This window comes from Camelina sativa, chromosome 3 (assembly GCF_030686135.1).
Source record: "Camelina sativa cultivar CO46 ecotype springtype chromosome 3, ASM3068613v1".
Classification (NCBI taxonomy): domain Eukaryota; kingdom Viridiplantae; phylum Streptophyta; class Magnoliopsida; order Brassicales; family Brassicaceae; genus Camelina; species Camelina sativa.
This window is the reverse complement of record NC_141882.1, coordinates 17,201,229-17,226,627: the sequence shown is the minus strand read 5'-3', so window position 1 is coordinate 17,226,627 and position 25,399 is coordinate 17,201,229. Positions and strand designations below refer to the sequence as shown.

The window sequence follows — 25,399 nt, the reverse complement described above, 5'->3', positions numbered from 1 at the left end:
CACAATTCAGGTCGTTATTTGCTTGATATTGAAATCTAGATATGAAAAAGCGTTTAGCAAATAGTTAGGATTCATTTTAGCCATTTTCCCTACAAAAGACTTATAACAATTTAGATACTTCCAAAACCTATGTACACATCTTGTTTGAAAGCACGTCTTCTAATTTGTTAGAGCCAAAGAACTCTGATGTATTTGGGGGAGGACATGCTTTCGGTTACTAGTCACATTAAAGTCTTTGTGGCTACGATGAGGGTTGTAACCAAAAATAGAAAAATGATCGAATACACTTGGCCACCAAATTGGGATTTTGAAAGAGTGAGACAGAAAATACAATATAACTTAGCCGCGTTTATCATGAATGGTCACACATATTTAGTGGTATACTGGTATGATGGTATCTCATCTTATTATCCCTTTTCTCTTTTCGACCACCATACATTTTCCATTAGCATATCTATGTGCGTGCAACTATGTGCAAAAAACATTGGAAAGATAAGAACGACACAACTTTCCGACCATAAAAGACGAGAATTTTGGAAAAGTTTGGTAGATACATAGATTCGACTTTAGAACTTTATCTATTATGAGATTCACAAAATTAAGGTACAATTTTGCGTTCATACAAAAATGAGAAATGGAGAGGAAAAAGGAATAATACATGCTTGGTGATATTAAAAACATATATTTATATTTTTAAAACTTTCAGATATATAGATAAATATTTGTATGTACGTATAGAGGTGAGCGTTCGGGTATCCTTTTGGGTTTGGCTTGGATATTTTGGATTCTCGAGTTTTTGGGTTTAAAAAGATAGGAACCCTTCATATATATTTATATTTGGGTCGGGTTTGGGTATTTTTGAGTATACCCGAAATCTTAAAATATATTTTGAATTCAAGGCGGGTTTGGTATTTTTTATCCGAACCAAAGTAAAAAACACGAAATCAATCCAAATTAAGTAAAAAATGGTTGTAACCAAAGTACCAAACTAAACAAACAAACTGTGATCATCAATAAGAAAAAAAAATCAAAGTTATCAAACCAAATTGAATTCGTAAAAGGAGACAATCCAAACACCAAAACACTAAGTTCATAAGCCGAAAGTTTCTGAGTTTATGAAATATCAAATGGTACCAAATTTGAAGTTAAAATCATATAATCTATCTACACTAACATATGAAAATTAACATATATGAAAAAAAACCCAAATTTTGGTTTGAGTATTGGGAAAAACGGGAAGTAAAGAATCTAGGGATACAAATGAAATGAAAGACTCGAATTCCTGAAGTGTTAGGGATATATGTTTTGATGGTTTCAGGTGGAGATCGGATGTTCAGATATATTTGATCGGGTTCGGATATCCAATACAAAAACATCCATTCAAATATTTTTAATTTTGGGTTCATATTCGAGTTAGATTTTTGGGGTAGGGTGTTTTGCCCAGCATTATTAATATGTATGTATTCTCCTAATTTTCCTTGATGAAACTTAATGGCATGTGTGACTAAAAAGACGCTATCTATGTTTAATTCTGATGTTATCTTGTCCGCCTATTTCATTGCATAAACAGATAGTTTGAACTTTTAACTGCTACTTTAGAATATATCAAAGATAACATAGAAATTAACAAGTGATAAATATTTGCATTTTTTTTTCCAAATATTAACTTCTAAATAACGAAGCTAACACAAATAGTTCTCCTTTCAGTTTCATATCACAACTTTGATGTAGACCAAGAGTTTTTTCCGTATTATTATCAGGTTATAATTGTTTATGATGTCCAAATCCAAATGGTCATTTAGTTTGTTTTAATGGTCTAAGAAATAATTCAACCACTAAAGTGGGATATTTAAAGGTCCAAAAAAAACGAAGAAGAAGCTGTAAACAAGTTGGACAAAACAAAAAACACGCCCGGTGGGACTCGAACCCACAATCGTTTGATTAGAAGTCAAACGCCTTATCCATTAGGCCACGGGCGCTTTTGCTCAATTTATTCATTTATACTGTAGATAACATCGATTAATAAGGCTGCAGAGAGATGACAAACTTTTTTTTTTTGTTCAAAAGAGAAGACAAAAAACCTAGAGAAATGCCCTAAAATATTATTCCAATGGTTTTTTCTTGAGATATCTAACTAATATGACATGTACAATGGAAAAACTTGCCAAATGTGCCATACCCGCTTTCCCCTTTAGAAATCTGCCATACCCTTGAAGGGGATGAAGAACAAGATGAAGGGGATGATGAACAAGATGAAGAAGGGGAAGGGGATGATGGAGAAGATACTATTGTGATACTATATTAATATATATGCTAAGTTTAGCCGTACTTATTTATACTATTGTGATAATCATAACTTTAAGTTTGTGCATGTTTTTTCTCAAATAAATCCTTTATTAACATCACTAGGTGAATATCCGCACTACGTGCGATTTTTATCTATTAGATTATTTTTAAATTTTATTTTATATTAAGTACTAATATCGGATCCGCGCTACAGCGCGGGAGAATATTTACAGAGATACATATACATATGATTCGTAACATAATAAAATATGTTACATAACTATAATATAATAGTTGTGTAATGATTTTAGATAAAATAGTATATAAAAAATTGAGTATATATTCGTAATAAAATAAATGTTTTTAAAGTTGTAAAGATTGCATTCATAAAAATTACACACTCACAATGCAAAAATTGCATTTGTACAAAACTACACACTCACAATATATGTTACTACTAACCCAAAGTAACCCAAAGTAAGTAGATTATATTACAGGTCTATTCTTAAATAAGTAATAATACAAAGTATGATAATGTTGAGCTAAATTATTTTACATGTTCTGACCAGTTGAAAATTACATATATATATCTTCAAAAATGCATTTGATTAATTACTCCAACAATATATCAATGATGGAGAAATGATCTATGATTTGTCATAACATAAAGAGAGAAAATAGAAAATACTATATATCAAAAGAATTAATGTAAATAAATAAATTTATATAAAAAAAATTGTGAAAAGAAATACATCTATCGCTGATTATGGGATAGCTAGGTTGATATAATTTTTTGCATAAAATTACTCTACAATTAGAAATAGGATTTATTTGAAATTACTCTACATATATGTCTATTCGAAATATTATTTGTGATCATGGTCTGTCCTTTCTTTAACCCCTAATTTCCTGGGGCATATTTACAAAATTTAAATATAAGAAAATATCAAAGGATAACCTGAAAAAATCAATATAAATTATTCAGTTTGATAGTTATAATCTGAATGATAATTAGGTAAAATATTGGATAAAATCATATATACCCGTATCATATAAGACCATATGAGTTTTGATATAATTACAATTTTAGATGTTCCTGCAAAATACTAAAAATCGTTAATTGATATAATAGTGGACAAAAAAAACTTATTGCAAACACATAAATGGGATGATGAAAGCTACATGAATTAAGCAAATAGCTATCAAAAATGATTGAAAAAATTACATGAAAATCATATTTAATCGATTAAAAAGTTATATTACCTTAAGAGAAGTGATTTGCTCTACACACTGAAAAAGGTTATAAGATTAAAAATATTAGCTACACCATATTACTAAACAATGAGAATAATAAATTATTTGCTTGCAAATTCAAAATAAAATAATTGCAAATGATAGATTCTCTATGATATAGATGAACAACTATGATAATAAAAATGAGAAAGAGATATAAATGATTGATTATCGATTATCAATTATCAATTTATAGGTTAAGAAGATTCGGCTAATCATTATCACAAATTAGGTTTAATAAAATCAGATCTTTTTGAAGCAAATAGTATAATGCAATGAGAATATATGTCGAATATTGTGTATTACATATTAAACATATTTAATAATTAAATTTTAAATGCTTGATTTTTAATGAAACAAATTATGGTAAAATATGTTACCAAATTAAATAGCTTGGTTTTATGGTAACAACTTTAAATGATTTCCAAAAATTTTGGATCGATATTATTTTAAAACTCTAGTATCATTAATTTTTTAATAGTTATGTCAAGTGCTATTTTTTTGGGTGATTGATTTTATTATGATTTCCTTATTATCTCTAAACAATTTTTAAATATGGTTAGTTCTTCATAATCAGAATAATTAACATTAAAGATTTCTAGGTTTTGAATATTGTAGTTGTTATATTAGATACTAAATCTTCACCATTTAGATTTTTTGGTTACAATCACTTATGGATATTATTTAAATTCTTTCTTCTTTCAATATTTTCAAAATTAATATGCCATATATATGGAATATTTTGTTACGATTTATTGCGGCAATTAGTGGTTTATTTTATTTAGACTTTTTTAATCTGATTTTTTTAGTTAATATTAAATTACAAAATTACCCTTATCTTCTTCCTTGAGATCCGATTAGTACAAATGATTTCTCCAAAATCACGCTAGCAATTGATTTTCTTTTTCACGATTTTGATGTGTTTTGTACATAAATATGTTAGATCCATCCATTAACCATTGATTTATGAGTCAAAAACAAAAACCATATTATTTATCACATTTTTTTCTCAACATGGCATAATTCCGGTGAATCACCACCGGTAAGCACTTTCTCCGACGTCGTTATCTGACCAACGAAGGATCATGAGGGAGAAGAGAACTTAAATTCTTAAATTCACATGAAATATTTTTTGAAACATCATTACACATGAAATTATAAAGTTATGTTTATTGGAAAAAAATGAAAAAAAAAAACTCACCCATTAACCCGTTTTAAAGGACGCGGATCTTTTTCATCCGGATCCAGTTATGTTGATTTGCCCGATTTCAAATTTTCTTTTAAATTACCCGACCTAAGATACTTAAAAGTCTCATTTAATCTCACTTACATTGTATTCTTTTTTGGTCGTTGGGGGCATTTTTGTCTAAAGGAGAAGTTGTACTTCTCTTTTACTAATATAGGGATAGTAAAAATTTAGTTATATTGTTGCATTTTGAAAACCAAAGAATTTTCAATTCGTTTATTCAATTTTGTAAATGATATTTTTTGCATTTTTACATAAAATAGAAAATATAACACAACATTACTATATAAAATTAAATATCTCAGCATTTTCTCAAATAGATGTTCTTGGTTGGTTAATTTTACATTACATCCATATATTATAGCTTCCAAAACATCGTGGTATGTTTTTTTTTTAACATCTTTAAAAGTTGTTTGTCCCTCTACCTTAAATTTTTAGGAACTTCTATATAGTTTAAAGATGTATTTAACTTTTTATTTCTAGATAGTCACAAGAAAGAAGGCATCTTATTTCAGCTACATTTTGTGGTACATGTTTATTAAAATGTAATGCCTGTTATATTGCTACCTCTTTTGTGGTACGTTTTGTGGTATATATCCCTACCTCTTTTTCTTAATCAAAAAAACTTTCATATGAGTGGCGGCGATTTTAGGGTTTCGACGAGTCCTAATGAAGTGGTGATGATGGATACGGGTGAGAGGGTTAGATCTCCGGGGGATCCACCGGATATGTCCCAGTCCTGGTTGTAGAAGGTAGTAGGGAGTATGAGTGGTGGAATCCAGGCTCCGGAGGAGGTGTTGTCTGATGAGTTTGTGACGGAAAGGGTTTCGCTGGCCTTTCCAGATGGGGAGGATGGAGAGCCGGTGATAACTATTGCGGATGATGTCTTGAAAGCTATGCATGGGCTGTGGAAGCAGTGTATGATTGTGAAAGTTCTTGGGCGGAACGTTTCACTTCCTGCTATGATCCGCAAACTGAAGGAGATCTGGAAACCGAATGGTGTGATGAATGTAATGGACTTGCCGAGACAGTTCTTTATGATTCGCTTTGAGAAAGAGGAGGAGTACTTGGCTGCCTTGACTGGGGGACTGTGGAGAGTGTTTGGTAGTGTTTTGACGGCGCAGGCTTGGTCGTCGAATTTTGATCCTCTTGTTGATGATATTGTCACAACACCAGTGTGGATTCGGTTAAGCAATTTACCCTTTGATTTTTATCATAAGTCAATCCTGATGTGTATTGCTAAGGGGCTGGGGAGGCCGTTAAAGGTTGATAGTACGACACTCAATCTGGCGAGAGGCAGGTTTGCTAGGGTTTGTGTTGAGGTGAATCTGCGGAGGCCTTTGAAAGGATCTGTGGTGGTGAAAGGGGAGAGACTCTATGTAGCATATGAGGGGTTGTCTACTATATGTTCTGCGTGTGGTATGTATGGTCATGTGGTACACCATTGTCCGCAAAGGGTGGAGAGTTTGAGTGGTGAGGTGATAAAAGAGACGACTGCAAAGGTGGGAGATTCAGAACCTGTGAATTCGGGAGCTCAGGTGGAGGCGGGTTTTATACCGGTTCAACGACGTGATCGACGGGTTGATTCGGGGACATCTAATACGTCTCAAGTTGCAGTAGGGAGAAACATGAGCGGCACACGTCGAAGTACCGGGGTCGTGGCTGAGAATGCAGTTATTGCTGTCTCGAATAGTTTTGGTGAATTGGAGGTGGATATGGTGGAGAAGGAGTCAAGAACTGATACGGATATGTTAGAAGAGAATAAGGAGAACGAGAATAGGGAAAATGTAATGGTTCGAACGGAGACAGGGACAACCGGAAAAGAAATGGTGTTTAGGGTGTCGGGTAATACGGGTCGGAGTGGGACGCGGGAAGGTGTGGTGGAGAAGAAAACGGGTTCGAAGAAAAATTTGGGAGTTATTGGGCCACGACCCAACTTGAAAAAACCTTTGCGTCCTACGATGGGTCTGATTTACGGTCCAGCGAATGGGGAGACTGACTTTTCATCGTCGGGAAAGCGATTGAGAGTGGAAGGTGAGGTGATTGGGAGACCCGGTGGTTTGTTCACGGCGGACACCGGTGATGGGGTAAAGGAAGGTCGTTTGGGCAAGCTTGTTGTGAATGGAGTGAGTGATAGTTCTTCACCATCGGGTGTGTTGCCTTTGACAGGGGATAAGGGGGATCATGGTGGTACTCTGCCTAAAGAGACGGAGGAGAATAAGGGGGATCCCGGTAATTTCTTTGTTTGTCGTGTATCAATGATAAACTGCATTATGTGGAATTGCCGGAGGGCAAATAAACCTAGTTTTAGAAGATCGATTCGATATCTTTTGAAGAAGTTTGTGACGGATATGATTGCTATTTTTGAAACTCATGTGGCGGGGGATAGAGACGGTAGGCTTTGTAGAGGTTTGGGTTTTGATGGGTCTCATCGTGTGGATGCATCTGGACAGAGTGGGGGAATCTGGCTGTTATGGCGAACTGGGATAGGAGAGGTTGAGATAGTTCAGGCTACTGATCAATTTATCCATGCTAAGGTTGTGAATGGCACAAATACGTTGCATTGTATAGTTGTCTATGCTGCTCCATCGGCTAGTAGAAGGAGTGGTTTGTGGAATAGTCTCAAAGATGTGGTACGAAGTGTGGATGGTCTGGTGATAGTTGGGGGAGACTTTAATACTATTGTCAGGATTGATGAACGGTCTGGTGGGAATGGTCGTTTGTCTTCGGATTCTTTGGAGTTTGGGGAATGGATAGATGATCTCTCGCTGATTGATATGGGTTTTCAGGGGAATCAATTTACTTGGAGGCGAGGAAGAACAGAGAGGTTCTTTGTGGCTAAGCGGTTGGACCGGGTTTTATGTTGTGCTCATGCGAGCTTGAAGTGGCAGGAGGCAACAGTGACTCACCTGCCTTTTTTGGCATCAGATCATGCACCGTTGTATGTGCAGCTGTCGCCGGAAAGGAGGAGTGATCCAAAGAGGAGACCATTTCGCTTTGAAGCAGCTTGGTTGACTCATCCCGGTTTTAAGGAGTTGTTGTTTAATTCTTGGGATGGTAGTAAAACAACACCGGAGGCACTTAAGGGTTTGCAGCGGACTTTAAAAAAGTGGAATAGGGAAGTTTTTGGAGATGTACAGAGGAAGAAATAGGGGTTAATGAGGGAGCTTACGGAGATACAGTCCGAACTTGATATCCGACAGACAGATGCTTCTTTAGTCCGTGAGGCAGAACTCTTACAAGAGTTTGATGTGGTGTTGGAACAAGAGGAGCTTATCTGGTATCAGAAGTCTCGCGAGAAGGGGTTTGCTCTTGGTGATCGCAATACTAAGTTTTTCCACACTTCAACAATCATCCGCAAGAGAAGGAATCAGATTGATATGTTGAAAAATAATGCAGGACAGTGGATCTCGAATGCAGTGGAGTTGGAGGATCTGGCTATTAACTATTATAAGCGTTTGTATTCATTTGAGGATGTAGATCCTGTGGTGGAGAGATTGTCTGACGTAGGCTTTCTAAGGGTGTCTCACGCGGATAAAGAGGCGTTAAATAAGCCTTTCTCGGAGATGGAGATAGAAACGGCTATCCGCAGTATGGGTCAGTATAAGGCCCCTGGACCTGATGGTTTTCAGCCAGTGTTTTATCAACATAATTGGGAGGTAGTCAAGCAGTCGGTGACACAGTTTGTTCTGGAGTTCTTTAGGACCGGTTGTCTACCACTAGGGACAAATGATGCACTTCTGGTACTTATAGCGAAGGTGTTAAAGCCATAAACTATTGTACAGTTCCGTCCTATAAGTCTATGTAATGTGCTCTTTAAGACTATTACCAAGACTCTAGTGGGACGTCTAAAGGGAATGATGACGAGGGTGGTTGGGCCTACTCAAACAAGCTTCATCCCAGGGAGGTTGGGGACGGACAATATTATTACTGTTCAGGAGGCGGTCCACTCCATGAGGAGGAAGAAGGGGAGGAAAGGATGGATGCTTTTGAAACTTGATCTGGAGAAAGCTTATGATAGAGTCCGGTGGGAGTTCTTGGAAGAGATGTTACAGGCAGTCGGGTTGCCTGAGGAATGGGTTCATTGGATTATGCAGTGTGTTACAGGTCCCTCAATGAGTTTGTTATGGAATGGGGAAAGAACAGAACCGTTTAAGCCATCAAGAGGGTTGCGTCAGGGCGATCCGTTATCGCCATACCTTTTTGTTTTGTGTATTGAACGCTTGTGTCATATGATTGAAGCGTCAGTTGTGCAGAAGAAGTGGAAACATATCAAGTTATCAGGTTCGGGACCTCATTTATCGCATATATGCTTTGCGGATGATTTGATTCTGTTTGCTGAGGCATCAGTGGCACAGATAAGAGTGATACGGGGTGTGTTTGAGAGATTTTGCAATGCTTCAGGCCAAAAAGTTAGTATGCAGAAGTCGAAGATCTTTTTCTCTGAGAATGTGTCTAGGGAGTTGGGGGAGATGATTAGTGCAGAGAGTGGGATTCAATCAACAAAGGATTTGGGGAAGTATCTTGGTATGCCGATTCTACATAAGAGGATAAATAAAGAGACGTTTGGGGAGGTGCTGGCGAAGGTTACATCGAGGTTGGGAGGTTGGAAAGGGCGTATGTTGAGTTTTGCGGGTCGGGTAACGTTGACTAAATCAGTGCTCTCATCGATACCTGTGCATACTATGAGTACGATCAAACTTCCTCAATATACTTTGGAGAGGTTAGATAGAGCTTCTAGAGACTTTCTCTGGGGTAGTACTGCAGAAAAAAGAAAACAACATTTGGTTGCTTGGAAACTTGTGTGTCGTCCGAAGGATGAGGGGGGTCTGGGGATTCGAGTAGCGAAGGAGATGAATAAGGCTTTACTAGCTAAGGTGGGGTGGAGAGTCTTGCATGATCACACTAGTTTATGGGCACAGGTGGTGAGGAGAAAGTATAAAGTCGGGAGTGTGCAGGACCCTAATTGGATGACCACTAAGAGTAATTGGTCGTCTACGTGGCGAAGTGTGGGGTTAGGACTGAGGGAGGTCGTTAGCAAAGGTTTGTGTTGGGTCGTGGGAGATGGGCGTACAGTCAGGTTCTGGAAGGATAAGTGGTTGTTAGGGGAGTCACTTATTACGGATGTAGTGGGTGTGATACCATCGGGTCTTGAAGATTTGAAAGCTCGGGATCTGTGGAATGATAGCAGGGGATGGGATGTTGCGTGTATAGCGCCTTTTGTGTCTGACAATACTAAGCTTGAGCTGGTGACTGTCGTCTTGGATAGCTTCTCGGGTGTTACTGATAGAATATCATGGGGTGAGACCGCTGATGGTTGTTTTACTGTAAGTTCTGTGTATGCTTTCTTAACAAAGGAGGAGAGATTGGGGCAGAACATGGGCTGTTTTTACAAACGGATTTGGCAAGTTGTAGTGCCGGAAAGAGTAAAGCTTTTTTTGTGGTTGGTAGCACATCAGGCTATAATGACTAATACGGAGAGACTGCGTCGTCACCTCAGTGAATCTGATGTTTGTACGGTGTGCAGGGGTGGGATAGAGACGAGTATGCATGTGTTGCGTGATTGTCCTGACATGTCTGGCTTATGGAGGAGAATCATACCACGAAGTAAGCAACGAGAGTTTTTTACAATGACTCTACTGGAGTGGATGTACCATAACCTGGATAAGGGGACAAGTACTTGTGACGGGGATTGGGCAAAAATGTTTGCACTGGCTGTTTGGTGGGGATGGAAATGGCGTTGCTGTGATGTTTTTGGGGAGAAATTGGTCTGCGGGGATCGGGTCTCCTTTGTAAAGAAGCTTACAATGGATGTGACAAAGGCACAGTCGATTACTGCGAATCACTCCGGGACAACAACACAGGTGGTCCGAGAAATTGGCTGGGTGGTTCCTGATCAAGGTTGGTTTAAGCTTAATACTGACGGAGCGTCAAGGGGTAATCCAGGTATGGCATCCGCAGGAGGGGTGTTGAGGAATAGTGTGGGTGAATGGTGTGGTGGCTTTGCAGTACGTATTGGACGTTGCTCGGCGCAGTTGGCTGAACTTTGGGGCGTCTACTACGGGTTGAGTTTTGCTTGGGAGGCAAAGGTTACGCGGTTGGAGGTGGAGGTGGACTCGAAACTGGTGGTTGGTTACCTTACGACAGGGATAGGAGACTCCCATCCTCTGTCCTTCCTGGTACGTCTGTGCCATGGCTTCATTACGAGGGACTGGATAGTCCGTTTTCGTCACGTGTATAGGGAAGCTAATCATCTTGCTGATGGGTTAGCTACTTATGCGTTTTCTCTTCCTTTAGGCTTTCATGTTTTTAACACGGTCCCAGAGTCTGTTGATGGGCTGCTACGTGCGGATGCTGCTGGTCATTTGTGCCTGAGACATATTCGTGTGTAATTGTTCTTTGTTCTTTTAATAAAATCTGGGGTAATACCCCGGTCGTTTACCAAAAAAAAAATCCCTACCTCTTTTAAATCTGCTGCTATTTCCAAGATTTTTTACATTGTTTTTTTTTTTTTTTTCAGAACAAATTTTATTAATGGGTCTTCCCAAAAAATTGGCAAGGCCTTGGTAGTTTACATTTGGACATGTACAAAAAGAGATAACAAAAAATCGGTCCACTAACGAAAACAAGATCGGCTCCTGCTGAATTTAGCTTGACCTGAAGCAGCGGTCGGAACAGTTATTCCAGCTAAAGCGAGATCCACTCCTTTGCGGCATAGACGATGAAGTAAACCTTTACCAGAAGCTTTCGAAAACTGAAGCTGGTTCACACTCCATCGTCTCACCTGACCCGGAACAAATCTCCCAGCATGTTCTAACCGCCAACCGCAGGCTCTGCGGTGTCTGTCCCTTGCCTAGCAACTCAACACACTCAGAGCTAACCCTCGTTTCCAGAAGTGGTGACCTTCGTTATCTAAGAGCAAGGACCAAGCACTCGGTCCGGAGTGAAATAAAAACGCGGCAACCTCTAACCTACTGATTGTTCAAGCCAAAAACTAAAGATCAAAATCCGCAACCGCCTACTAAGATCCAATGAATCTAGAACTTACCTCCAAGACTAGCAGCGAGACCCACCAAACCTCCACCGACTTCCGCCACAAACTGTAGCGGTCAATTGAATGTTGAGCACGTCCCAGAAGCTACTCACCTCACGAGAACCGTAACCCAAAGAAACAAGCAATCGAACCGACTGGATATGGGGAGATCTGCAGATCCAAAGTCAAGACCACCGGATATCGATCCCTAAGATGCACCTAAAAGGAGATCCCAGCTCCCAACGCTCATCAAAGCCAAAACCAACCGGAGCTACCGACGCTAGACGAGACATTTAACCCAGATCCGCCGAAGTGAACACTTAGATCGGAGCTGTCCTCACACTCGTGAAACCCGATGAAACTCCGGCGAACAACCACAAACCTCTCCTCGTAGCATGCGCCAGATCTGCTCTGGAAACCACCTACCTTGAGCCCAGAAACGGACGGAGGACAGCCGCAAACTCAGGGGAAAGGAAACGTCGGCGAGAAGCTACTACTAACCAAAGGAAGAGAATCCCTCTCCGGCGTCGGAAGGGCAAGCCGGAGAGGCAAAGCGGCGATTAGATCTAGGTTTTTCTGTTTAGAGAGAAGGGAGAGAGAAAGGAAGAGAGACAGTTTTTACATTGCTATATCTTATAAAGTTGCTGCTACTTGCAATAATTTTCTTTTTCCACTTCACATGTACCTCATAATGTAGCATAATTAAATTTCGTGGATTTCTGAACCAAAAATCGTAAAACTACTCGCCATGTTGTAGAAAGGCCCGGCGATGGAGTGGTGCAAGAGGTGCTTTTGCACCATGTCAAATTATTTTTGAATAAAAATTACAAGGTTTTTAGGCACTCAATATTTGATATTTTTGACAAAAAAAGCATCCCAAATTTCTGAAAACTACGAAAAAGACCTCCAGAATGAAAAGATAAAAAAAAATTGCACAAAGTCCAAGGAAAACCTGAGCTGGCCCTAGTTGTAGATAAAAAGACTACAAATAAAGTTTTTCTCAGTACTTTGTTGTCAGATCCAAGATTCACCCATACCCGATACTTAAACCAAGATGATTTAATCATCTAAGATTCTACGTTAAAATATTCGTTAATAAACAGACCTATGAAAGAGAATAAGAAACCTTTGACATATTAATCCAAACAGATCCTCGGTATATACAGTTGCGTCTCTGTCCCATTTGACCAAAGTCACAACAAATACAGTCCAGTGAGACAAAGTAAACATCTTTGAGCGTATCATTTCAAAGCTATGAATCCCCGTCTTTGTTAAAAATTATTAATCGACTACAGCCTTTTCGGTTGTAGAAGACTATGAGACATCATCTTGATTTCGGATCGTGATACCTGAGGCTACAAAACTACAAGAGATAATTAGAAGAGCGAGTATCAACCTCCTGCAATTCACACCTCCTCCTTTATATCTGTTTGCACCCTGCGCTAATTATAATCACATCAGTAATTTAAAGAACACATTAATGGAAAACATGACACATATTATGTTTTGATTTAGCTCAATGTCTTAAAGAATTTGATTCCATACTCCTCAGCTAAAGCTTGGCCCTTCGCTGTTAGGACAGCATGAAGAAGAAGATCATGCATCAATATACTACAAACTAAACATCAAGAAAGTAAGCATTCAACATTTCAACTGCATACATACCCTTTTTGTTTCGTCCATGTCAGCCTTGTTTCCAACCAATATTTTGTTATTGTGTCTGAGCCTGAGGGGCGTTGCTCGCTATTCTTCATCTAGTTCCTCATGTCTATTTAAACGATCGTGTTCAGTTGCCACAAGTCGACACAATCCACTTTTCTTACGGTCATTGCAAAATTGACTTTATAAGAGGAAATGATAACAAAACACATAGAAGATCAGACAAAGACATACTGTTGATGATGATTCACCTGTTACAGACAAGGAGTATATCCATTGCTCAATGTAATACATTGGAAGAAGATAAATGGTTTTAAACGCTTTAAAAACTGCAAGAACAAATGAATTTTTGTTTTACTTATTGAATGTTTGGTGTCATAAGTTGTAGCATAAGTAAGATATAAGAATCTACATTCCTTTTAAATATCGTTCACTTGCAAGCAAAAACGTTAAATCCATATTATTACCCGTTATATATAATTTAAATACATAAAGCGAACAAATAATTAAACACAAAAGGAACTAATACTAGAACGAGTTCCAAAAATGCTCTTCTTTTTACTCATTTACACAAAAATTTATATCTGTTAGTAGGCATATATAGAGGGAAATAAAATGCAGAATGATGGCGAGGGAATTTCCTAACATTTGCAAGTAAAAAATGGAGTTTCAGTTTTGAGATCTGAAAGCCTAAAATAGTGGTGTTCCTTGAACTACTTGCTAATTGCTTGTTAATTTGTCATCAGGAATAAATGGAAGACAAAGAACAGCTTCCGCATGACAAACCATGAAAACTGAAATAAGGAACTGACACATACCTAATCTCTTAACTAAAAAAAATCTTTAAACTGACAAGACATAAAACCTTGAACATCAAAATCTTAGTTCACATGGTGCCAAGGAAGTACAGTAACAGATCAGAATCATAAACCTTAGAAAATTGTTAAAGCCCCTAAAAATCAAAACACCAAAAGTAATTGTCGACCTGAAAGCATCTTGGACCATTTGACTTCAGTCTAGGGTTCGTCTTAAACGAGGAAATCCACTATATATATCATCATGTAGAAGCGACTTTCTTAAGGAAAAATGGAGTTATGTCCTAAACAACCAAAGTGGGAATTTTTATATAAAAAAGCCCGATAGTGATCCACTCAAGAGGCACGACGGGAAAAGGATATGAGACTAAAAACCCTAGAAACCATATGTAACAATTGAAATTAGCACTTAATATCTACCTTTTTAAATGCAAGAGTCAAGGCCAATTTCCGTTGCTACTCCATCACGCATTCTCTCAGAAAAATTAAGAAAATGGATATGAAGTCTTCACTTCAGTGGACGAATAAAGATAATTTGGATGATATTTGTGCCAACGAATATTGAAGTTTGAGATAATCGGGTTGGAGAAAAGAGAGCGATGAAATCAGTTATATCATCTTCAAAGATTAGGTGATGGGTCTTAATCGAATGTTTAACTTCCCCAGCTAGTAAAACGTAGAAGAAGAGGCAAGAAGCGCAAGAGATTTTGTAAGGACACGTGGCACACTCTAGGATGCTGAGGTGGCAATGTTGAGGGAGATAGTTAGCCAACTATTATAGGATAGATTTGTAATAAAATTTTAGAACATTAGAGACTAAAATAATTAAGGACAATTGTCATGGATACTATCATTTTTAGTTTTTGGGTCAAAAATACCACAAGCCCAATAGTTTCATTTTTCAAACCCTTGTTTGCATCTCCTCTCTCTTCAGACGAAAAGATCTTATCATCGGACTCTCGTCGCTTCACTGGTCTAAATCGCTGGCCTATCTCGTCGGATTCTTGTCGCCAGGTTCTCATTGCCGGATTCTAATCGCTTTGTCTCGCCGTTTCGGGAATACGTCGACTCGCCGTTTCGGGAATACCTTGATCGAGATCAACTTAGCCACCAAAAATCCTCTATATTCAGATCGAGATCAAGCCTTGTTTTTCCTCGCCGTGTTTTTGTTGAATCTCGTATCCGCGGATATTCTTATTTGATCAATCTTCCCCACGCGACACTTTATCATTGGTTTATCGCCATTTAAGTAAGCTTCAGATCCATTTTAACGTACGGTTATCGTTCTGGTGTAAATATTGAAAGGATTATAAAATCCATGATTGTGTGATTTAGGGTTTGATTTTGTGAACTTTAAAATGATTGTGTGTGTGTGATATTTGAAACGATTGTGTGTGAAACATAAACCTAAACAATTTTGGGTGAAAATTTCAGTAGATTCTTATGATTTGGGTGTAATTTGAAATGATTGTGTGTGATATTTGAATTGATTGTGTGTAAAACTAAAACCAAAACAATTTGGGTGAAATGATTGTGGGTTGTTTTCATCATGTAACGATTTGGTCATAGACATGGCCAAGAGCGGATTGATGTAACAATGGGGATGATAGTTTTGTTGAGTACAATGGAGATGCTAGAGTCTGATTGATGTTAGTTTTTTTAAATTCATGAAAGCATCTATATAATTTAGGATGACACGATCTGTGTTTTTTGTCTTTATTTTATTTGTTGCAGGACATGGGTGATTCTTTCCCAGCATAAATCAAACTTCCTCAACTTTGTTTCAACATTGGAGAGGAGCCTAGATCAGACGTGAAAATAAACCAGTTTTCAAACTATGATTGCATCACGGAAGTGAAAAGCATCCTCTCGGTTACAGAGTATGAGATGATCAAGAATTCCTTTCTAGGACCTATTTTGAAGGTTATCAAAAGATGATTGATGATGTCAGGGAAGATGGTGCACTGTTTTCTGAGCAGAAGCTTAAAAGTATCAAAGGAAAATGAACTTTGGCTGCATTTTGGAGGACAACCTATCAGATTCTCAATAAGTAATTCCATATGGTCACTGGATTGAAATGCTCTGCATGGGAGGGTGATGAAGATGAACGAAAGAATCTTTTGACTGAGCTAACTCTGAAAATTCTCACACAATTGAAGATCTTTGTGATATTCTACGAGAAACTGATTCAGAGGAAGCAGATGAGAGGTTCTGTCTGGCGATGGTGATATTGATTGAATGCATCTTTTTCAGAGGTACAAAAGGAATAAGTTTCCAGCAAAAAACCTTAAGAGAGCTTAGCATCTGGGTATCTCAGCTAAATCCTTGGGGGAAAGATGCATATAATCTTTTGATTACATCGATTAAGAAGAATGTCCCATTAAATCTGACGAAGAATAAGTATGACTTGAATGGATATCCGTTGGCATTAAACTTGGGGATTCTTGAGTCTGTTCCAATGTTACAGTCATCTTTCAGTATATTGAGTGTAATTGAGCAACCAACAACATATCTGTGTGAAAAATACATGCACACAGTTAATCCATCAATTGCTCAAGTGGAGAATATTGAAGCATCAAATAATGTAAGTTGTGTTAATAAGAATTTTCTCTTAATTTTAAAGGACTAATAGTAACTTGGGAATGTCTTACTAAACAGAAAATGTTTTTGTGCAGATAAAGGTTATTCACATATTGCCTTCAATACCTAATGATGCGGAAGATGAAGTCTTCTTGGAAGACACTAATGACCAAGATTTGAATTTGTTGGTAGAAGTATTGAACATGGGCTACAAACTGACATTTGAAGATTGACAAAGAAAAGCATTAGATTTTGGGGCTGTGATGGAAGACATTGCTATCAGATCATACCAATTTCATAACAAGCAGACGCTAAAGCCACCCTCTTCAGCCACCCTCTTCTGGAGAGTCACTAATGGAGAAACTAAACAAACTGTACAACATTGTTACAAATGGATTCAAAGATGTCAAATCTCGGTTATCAAAAATAGAAGAGATTCTGGGAAGATATAAACCTACTAATACAGACGATCAAGTAAAACATATATATTTTTTTAATCAACTTCCAGCTTCCTCTTTAAGAAATTTTTTTCATGCATCTAACTGCTATCCTTTTTCATTTTGTGTTGTAGGAGCTATACCAAGATAGTGGAATGCCTCCATTTCCCAGTTCTCCAATTACAAACCCTCCATTCCCCAATTCTCCAATTACAAATTTGTACAAAGATGATGGGATCCGTCCATCTACCAGTTCTCCCGCTGAACAAAATATAGAGCATGTGACACAAGTTTCTAACTCTCAGATTCCTAAATCATGTACTTGTAAAATGAATTAGTTTCTTACTTATAAATTGACAGGTTCCTAAAGAATTAGTTTCTTACTTGTAAATTAAATTTTAGAAAAAGTAGTCTTAATCATGTACTAAAGCTTCCTAAAACCGGTTTCTACTTGCAGTGTGGTGGTGGGATCCGTCAATCTGACAGTTCTCCAATTGAACAAAATACAGTGCGTGAGGGTTTCTGAGACTCAGATTTCTAAGGAGGTAATAATTTGTTTCTTACTTGTATTTTGAATGTTAGGGAAAGCATTCTTAATCATGTACTAAAAGCTTCTAATATATTTTCAGCAATTATGTGGACATGACACAGTTTCTTACCAATCACCAACACCTTCATTGTCTCAGTGTGTACATCTGCTGCAAGAAGTTGAAGTTATGTATGAGAACAAATGGAGAAAAGGAAGAGTGCGAGCAATTCTTGAAGAGTTAACCGAAAAGTTCAATTTAACAAATAAGGTAAAAAAAGATTCATAAACCTTAAAACAATTTTAAACACATAGATGGAGATAAAAATGTGATTGTCATATTAGGAGAGTTACTGTTTTGGCTTGAGTCCAGCCTTCTTTTCTGCAAAATGACTGCACATAAAAAGAACCAAGCAGTTTGGCAGTGGTTTGCCTATGGTTCGCATTCCTGTACGTTGTATCACAATTGTGCTCGCCCATATACTTAATCACTACAAAGAAATCAGATGACTTCAGCTTCATTGCACGCATCTTCCAGTTGCAACTAGGATCAACACATCCCAATATCAATCGTTCTGTCTAACCACAAAGATCTGAACTCAAACTTGAACTCAAGTGCAAACGGCCGAATCTTCATCATCAACTCTGCTTTGTTTTGAGATATTTCCCCTCATGTATATAATCAGTCGCTTGAGTGTGATATGAAAAACCTATAGGAATACCATCATAAATCACTTTTTCAGCAGTTGAATAGGTATCAGTATGTGATTCATAAACTATGGCGCCACTTCCACTTGGTTCATGAAACTCCTACAAACATAAGTACATATAAAATATAACAATTAGGGAATGCCTTCATATCTAATAAAGACTTTAGGATGACTTTTCTGACATACAAATATCAGAGTAGTTTACCTTGGTTAGATCACGAACTGATGCAACAGATATATCACTATCCGAAAACTGCAAATCTTGAATGCATCGGTTGTTCTCTAAAGTAGCTGACTGAATATTACTTTCAACATCACCAAAATCAGTAGGCAGCTACATAAAAAAAATGAAACATCAAATATGGGAAAGATATACTAATGCAGTAAGAAAAATACAATGTATTCACTCACTGTTACACATAAACGATTCAACTCAGGATCATCTTGAAACTTCCTGATAAACATTTGTACTTGACGATCATTCCGCAAATACATTGGTGGAGAATCTTCTACCATCAAATTCATCCTTGAAGAAAGCCTATAGCTAAGTTTGATATCAAATTCATCCTTGAAGAAAGCCTATTCCCATACTCCTCTATCGTTTTGTTTCCACTCCCACAAACTGAGTATAACTCAATCATAGTCACGACCTAATCCAAATCTCTAAGATTTGATAATTGAGCTTTCGATCGACCACTACCAAATTGAGCTTGCGAATCGAGAGTAACCACTACCAAATTGGACAGGATCGGTTCACTAAACTAACTTTAGAGCTAGACAAAGTTGACAAATATCGCCGAAAATGATGGAACACAACGACGGAGCCTCAACAAAGCAACATTTCTTCACAAAATTTAGCAGAATCAATTGACTGAAATGTGAGAAAAACAATTATAGAATTCAAAGAGAGTTTGGAATTGAAGAAGTCAGAGGACGAGAGAGACGGAGACGACGACAGCGGAGCTAATTGTAACCGGAAGATCTCGTCGGAAAATTTTGTACCGTCATATCTCGTCGGTAAACTAATTTGAGTATATAAAAGAGAAATACAATTTGAGTTTATAAAATGCAAGGGTAAAGGAGTAATTATGTTTATTAATGAATGGTATTAGTGGAAAATAAGAAATATCTCACATTAAAAGTTGGAATTTTACTTATTCACTCCGAAGTCCTGTGCTTTTTGATAGCCAGGAAGAGTATAAAATGCTCGAGAACCCATAATTTCAAATTTTCAACTGTAATTAAGTGGAGCCTACACAACTTTCGACTATTATTTCAAAAGGCCAAAAGTTTAAAAGAGTTTACTTGTAAAGACTCTTTGGCAAAGTTTAAAATTCGCCGGTTCGAGGAACGGCGCTTGGAAAGAGACCTTATAAAATGTTCTGGTATATGACATCAAAATACCACAACTCTCCCTAAGGAATAGCTTTCATACACAAAATTAACATGTATATGAACAGTAAGCATGTGTTATATTCAAGAAGAATCAAACTACGTACTCCGGGAAGTATATATCTTGTGCACGATGTTTAAGTGTCTCACATATTCTATTCATAGAAATGCAAGATTCTACAGTTTAGTCTTATGGTGGTATCAAAACTGTGTGAAACCTGAAGAATGTCATACACCATATACAACAAATACATAGTAACAAAAAGAGAAATTATGATCAGTAAAATCATTGAATCATAAATACTTCTTTTCAACAAGCTTCTTGAGTACTTCCATTTTGACAATGAGCTCAGGATGCATAAGGTCTTTGGCTTCCTTCACTAGACTCCCTTCTCTGCTGAAATGATACGCCTCCAACACCGTCTTTATTAAACTCTGCAAATGCTCCGGCGTCCTACACAGTTTCCATTTTTTACTCAGCCTGAGGTTACATAACTACGTAAATATGTATATAAAGCTAAACCGATCTAGTTTTCTCGTCCTTACGTGTATAAGTAGTCTACATCAGTCCCTTCAAGCTCCTCCCCAGGGGTAAAAGCGTCTTGTAGAGCGCTCAATTGTTCCTGAGGATCCTCTATGGATAGTAGATACTTTAGTATTCTCACCTCTTTGGGCATAAGCCTCTGCAGATTCCCTCTTGCTGTTACGTACAAATGATACAGTATGTCTTTTACCTGTCAAGAACCAACACCAAATGGGTGACAGAAATAATGATGTGGGTTCTACGACTTGTATGATTTCAATGTGATGATGCAAAGAAAATATGCTCATCCAAGAAAAACGCCATATGGTTACTAATTCCAATTCTCTGCTACTATTGAATGTAGGAGTTTAGTACCTCCTCTTTCATCATGTTAGATTCCTTAGCAGCAGACCATGCTTTTGTGATCATAAGAACCAACGCAGAATCAAGCTGATTCTTCTCAGCCAAAGTATCAATCTTTCTGCAAGCAGCATCAAGAGAAGGGGAGTTGATTATGTCCTGGAGCTTCAATTCCGCAGCGTTTAGTGCGTCAATGCTTTCTGTTGAAGTGTCATAGGCTTGTACAGCCGCAATAGACAACTTCCCCAGCGAGGCAAGAGCTTACCAAAAAAAAGTTACCATTGAACAAATATCAGTATATTGTTTTGTTCCATTGGGGTTAGGCAAACGGTTTCAATTAATTCACAAGAGGCACAAAATTACCATCTTGCTCATCCGGATTGTCATAGTAGGATTCAGCAACAGTATGCAAATGATCAAAAAACTCGTTTGTGAAATCCTTACGTCGTCTTGCAACAAGTTCACCAATTTCAGCTGGTGGTGTCCTCTTAATAACATTCAGAAGCTCATCATGCCTTTGAATATCTTCATCAACCTGATTAAGAGCACCAATGTCACAATTAAACACCGAATTTGAAAATAATTCCAAAGGGAAGGGAAACATAGTTCCAATAGCTTCAAAGTTTTTCACCTCCTTGAGCTTTCTTGCAAGCCGATGAACCTTATGCTTCATCTCAGGGTTATCCTCGGAATCCGCTCTTTCCTGACACCGTTTGTAGAAATGTGGCCGGATACTATCCCATTCTTTGCTAAACGCTAACAGTCTTCTCCAGTCAGATGGTGTAGGCTTATCAACCATGAAAACCTCAATGAGCTTATCACAAACTTTGGTCATTCTCTGGTTATCTACAACCTTTTCGGAACCACCACCTTCTTTCTTCTCCTCTTTAGCTACAACACTTTTATCATCCACAACCGCTGAGACAACAAATCTCTGAGGTCTTTCACCCTTCAAGTTCAGTAAACATCCTGAGATTTCACAACTTATAACTAACAATCACAGACCAGTCATATCTAAAGGTACCTTTTATACTGCAATAAGATATAGTTTGGTCTGTAAGCACGTTTAGAAACTGAGATCAATGTTTCGATTTGTAAGCAATTAAAGATTAATCCTTTATAATCAAGAACAGCATATGGGCCATGTAGAAGCAAGTAAGACAACAAAGTTTCGAAATTTCTAAGGCTTTAACACAAATAAATTACTAAGATTTGAATTTTTTTTGTGAAAAGCCTTTACCTTGTCCGATTCGAAGACCACCGCCGGAAGTGACTTGTACATGAGTTCCGGCGAAATAGAGAGGAGAAACGAGACGAGCTCCGAATTTTACAGAGGGAAAGCCAGAAAGTGAACAAGAACAAGAAGATTGGAATAAAACGGATACCATTTTCTCGGAAAGAAGACAGCGTTCACATAGATTGGTTGAAGAAAGGGGGTTTTAGCCGGAGAAAAGAGATGATTCTGAGGAAGACGATGATGAACTAATGGTACTCTTGTAATATTTTTCAAGTTTGAGGGGCTTTTCTAAAATACAAGTCATAACACTCGGCCCGTTAATACGGCCCAACTTTCTTAAGATGAACCTTTTTTTTTCCTTCTTCTCCAAACATACTCTTTTTACACACTAAAAACTGAACAATATACATTGGCTTTGAATCGATGTTATGGTTAGAGTGAATTATTGTCTGCGGTTCAATGCACTCTATTTTCGGACCGGACAAAAACCACTGCATTATGGACTATCATTATAATATGAAAGCGGTCCGGTTCATAGACGGATTTGTCAGCTCATTCAAACCCATAGTGTTTCTTCTCTTCTTCAACTTATAGACTTGGTCATTGAAGACCCTGAAACTTGAAGGATGGCTTTAGGCTTCTTCTTTGTGTTCCAAGTATCTCACTAGTCTCGGATATAAGTGTAGGTGTCTTCGAATCTTGGAATCACTCTCAAAACGGACATCTTCAATTCCTAGGTTGTCAAGACAAGACATGACACATACCATGGCAATGGCAAAAATGCTTCAGCACCATGACAGCCTCTAATAAGGAACTTTACTTTTCAATTGGGTATCAGTCATTTTAAGTAGTGTATGAAATCACTAATAACATTTGTATTGTACAAATCAAATTTCTTACATTTTGTTTATCATGTAGAGAATTTTTTTTCTTTCATTTGTGTTACACATAATACAAAACCCCATAAAGCCAACAAATTGCAGGGAAAATGAGCTGCCACAGAATCTCAACTACAACCATGAAAAATGCAATGATAATTTCGATTACATATGCAATGGAATTCCAGTTTCAGAAAGATTTGGAAAAGTGTATCTGAGTTTGAAACCAGACACTAGATGATCAATCTTGGTTTAAAACTGCTTTCTGAAGAACAATACACCAATTGGACTTATCGTAAAATCTATCAACTATCATTGCATTCCCTACTCCAGATGCCAACCTGTGTGAAAAGATTATTACCACATGTTAACAATATTAACAAACACGACTAACGATAACCGATAGAGAGCAAAAGTCACACACCTTTCAAGTTCGCCTTCACTGAAGACGTGGTAGTATCTGTTGTACACAACAGCTCCTTTTCTGTCGTCTTTCTTTGCAAGCCCACTTGCAAGTGCAGGTGCAGATGCACCACTGACTTCAGCACGGTGGTACGGTAGATGCCATGGAACAAAGTACTCTTGTTGACTCTTCTTCAGAGCCTCCAATGACTCTTCAACACAGTTCTCATCCTTTTGCTCTACTATACTGGCTTTGGTTTCTGGGATAATGCTCTCACCTTTTTGCTCTCTCGTGCCCTCCTCACTCTCTGGAATACTCTCAAGACCAATGAACGGGCTGTTCTCAGCCTTTTGCTCCTTCGTACTCACCTCAGTCTCTGGAATGCTCTCAAGACTAAAGAACGGGTTGTTCCTCACACGAGGGCTATTCATTGGACTACCTGGGCCGACCCATTCCTCAACATACTTTGCAGACAAGGGTGTCCATTTGGTGAGCAACGACGTGTCTTCCTGTTCTGCAGCCCAAACCGTAATGAGAACGAATCCACCTGGCTTAACCACCCGAACCAGCTCTTCAATAGCTTTCTTCCTCCTACTCTCTGTACTTAAGTGATGCAAAACCGCTATAGAGATGGCTGCATCACCAAACTCCTCTCTATAAGGAAGATTAACAGCATCAGCAACCAGAACCTCTTGCCCTTTATCCGAACAGATTTTAATCAACGGATGACTTATGTCACATCCTATGAAGAAACAGCTCGGGTTCAACCCCAAATACTTGCCGTTCCCGCAACCCGCATCAAGAATCACGGATCCACAAGGCAGCGATTCAAGAAAGGCAGCAACTTTAGGCCACTTAGCAAACCTCGTAGAGCTGAAATGTGGAGCAATCGCGTCGTAAACCCGATGAACGTACTTTTTCTCAATCTCAGGCGTGGATTTAACACTCAAGGACGACGAAGATATCTCCTTTTCTCTAATCTGAGCTGCTGCTTCTTCTTCTTCATCAGATGATGTTAGCAGCTCCCTTGAGTCAGATTTGACTTTGATATCTCGCATTTTACTTGTACTAACCGAATAAAAACCACAACTTGGAAGAACAATACGAGCTCTAGTAGAAGAAGAAGAAGAAGAAGTTCTAAGAGTTCTTAAAACATCCAAAATCATGAGCTAAACCACCACCATGAATCTGCAGAAACAAAGTACAGCCCAGGTAACCAAACTTCATTATTAACTCAATTCATCATCAAAACCTAAGATTCAAAACAGCAACTTTTACTAAGTCCACAGATTCAAGATCCCAGTAAGTAAACATGTACAATCGTAAGCTGGAAAACGAATAAAAATTGAAACTTTATATAAGAAAGTGAGATTAGAATTGAGGAAATAAGCTTACAAAATCAAGAAGATGAAACGTTGGAGAGCAGAGACAATGGATTTGGAAGTGTTGGTTCGTGTGATCTGAAACGGAAGGTGGAGTTTAGGGTTTTGGGAAGAGGAATTGACTGATATTATAGATTCCGTACTCCATATTTAAATTTGTTTATGATATTTAACCCATTATTTACTCTTTTATCAATAAAACCCCCTTCTTTACTCGATGTTTTTAGGGAGATTGGCACTCTAGGACACTTTTGTAAAAAAATTGTGCAAATGGCACACTTCTTGGGGCACTTTTGGTCTGTGATAAAACAGACATAGACTCTCAAATCGTAACTAGAACGTAAAGCGACATCGTTTTGTTGTGAAGGAGATAATTTTTTTCATCGTTTTTTTAACTGAAAAATTATTGGGTTCAATAAAACTTTTTGACCACGAAGTAAAAATTCTTTTATCATCTTTCGTCACTTTGGAAACCTAGATCCGCCGCCGTCGATCTCTGGGGAAATCCATTCGACGTAGTCTGCAATAATATCTACCGTTTTTTCCCGTTTACCGTTTCGTCAGTGGTCGTGCATCTATTCCGATGATAAGTAATCGCCGTATAACTAGTGTTCAAACCTCCATCAATTGAAAAACCTT

The 25,399-nt window shown here is 37.9% G+C and overlaps 3 protein-coding genes, 1 long non-coding RNA gene, 1 other non-coding gene and 1 pseudogene across 6 annotated transcripts; 2 read left to right on the top strand and 4 right to left on the bottom strand.

Annotated features, from left to right (window-relative positions):
• Positions 1-1,906: 1,906 nt before the first annotated feature.
• TRNAR-UCU (transfer RNA arginine (anticodon UCU)) lies at positions 1,907-1,979 on the bottom strand. The gene has a single exon. It is a non-coding gene; the product is annotated as a tRNA-Arg (tRNA).
• A 3,610-nt stretch (positions 1,980-5,589) lies between these two features.
• On the top strand, positions 5,590-11,217 carry LOC147947049 (uncharacterized; annotated as a pseudogene).
• Positions 11,218-12,966: 1,749 nt separating this feature from the next.
• Positions 12,967-14,983, bottom strand: LOC104777499 (uncharacterized). 2 transcript variants are annotated; one of them, XR_015587130.1, is made up of 4 exons: positions 14,753-14,969; positions 13,524-13,768; positions 13,404-13,428; positions 12,967-13,295 (listed from the first exon to the last, which is right to left on the bottom strand). It is a non-coding gene; the product is annotated as an uncharacterized LOC104777499 (long non-coding RNA). The 2 variants fall into 2 exon arrangements; XR_766295.3 differs by having other exon boundaries at positions 12,967-13,428; positions 14,753-14,983.
• A 1,283-nt stretch (positions 14,984-16,266) lies between these two features.
• On the top strand, positions 16,267-17,145 carry LOC147947048 (uncharacterized). Its single transcript, XM_087507334.1, has 3 exons — positions 16,267-16,321; positions 16,492-16,916; positions 17,008-17,145. Exons 1-3 carry the CDS (start codon positions 16,267-16,269, stop codon positions 17,143-17,145), a joined length of 618 nt encoding a protein of 205 aa, XP_087363460.1.
• Positions 17,146-20,113: 2,968 nt separating this feature from the next.
• LOC104777498 (uncharacterized protein At4g37920) lies at positions 20,114-22,471 on the bottom strand. The gene is made up of 6 exons (XM_010501772.3): positions 22,101-22,471; positions 21,492-21,829; positions 21,224-21,395; positions 20,876-21,120; positions 20,524-20,711; positions 20,114-20,431 (listed from the first exon to the last, which is right to left on the bottom strand). The coding sequence occupies exons 1-6, from the start codon at positions 22,246-22,248 to the stop codon at positions 20,272-20,274; spliced, it is 1,251 nt and encodes a 416-aa protein (XP_010500074.1). The 5' UTR covers positions 22,249-22,471; the 3' UTR covers positions 20,114-20,271.
• Positions 22,472-22,957: 486 nt separating this feature from the next.
• On the bottom strand, positions 22,958-25,044 carry LOC104777497 (tRNA (carboxymethyluridine(34)-5-O)-methyltransferase). Its single transcript, XM_010501771.2, has 3 exons — positions 24,774-25,044; positions 23,400-24,566; positions 22,958-23,316 (listed from the first exon to the last, which is right to left on the bottom strand). The coding sequence occupies exons 2-3, from the start codon at positions 24,542-24,544 to the stop codon at positions 23,217-23,219; spliced, it is 1,245 nt and encodes a 414-aa protein (XP_010500073.1). The 5' UTR covers positions 24,545-24,566; positions 24,774-25,044; the 3' UTR covers positions 22,958-23,216.
• Positions 25,045-25,399: the final 355 nt, after the last annotated feature.

Excerpts from the sequence above, each read along its gene's own strand:
- LOC147947048 (XM_087507334.1), top strand. The coding sequence starts at position 16,267 with ATGATTGATGATGTCAGGGAAGATGGTGCACTGTTTTCTGAGCAGAAG. Across the intron at positions 16,322-16,491 it reads TTCTGAGCAGAAGCTTAAAA|ATCTTTGTGATATTCTACGA; the intron begins GTATCAAAGGAA and ends ACACAATTGAAG. Across the intron at positions 16,917-17,007 it reads ATATTGAAGCATCAAATAAT|ATAAAGGTTATTCACATATT; the intron begins GTAAGTTGTGTT and ends GTTTTTGTGCAG.
- LOC104777498 (XM_010501772.3), bottom strand. The coding sequence starts at position 22,248 with ATGGTATCCGTTTTATTCCAATCTTCTTGTTCTTGTTCACTTTCTGGC. Across the intron at positions 21,830-22,100 it reads TGGTCTTCGAATCGGACAAG|GATGTTTACTGAACTTGAAG; the intron begins GTAAAGGCTTTT and ends GTGAAATCTCAG. Across the intron at positions 20,432-20,523 it reads GATGTAGACTACTTATACAC|GACGCCGGAGCATTTGCAGA; the intron begins GTAAGGACGAGA and ends GAAACTGTGTAG.
- LOC104777497 (XM_010501771.2), bottom strand. The coding sequence starts at position 24,544 with ATGATTTTGGATGTTTTAAGAACTCTTAGAACTTCTTCTTCTTCTTCT. Across the intron at positions 23,317-23,399 it reads AGTGAAGGCGAACTTGAAAG|GTTGGCATCTGGAGTAGGGA; the intron begins GTGTGTGACTTT and ends CTTTTCACACAG.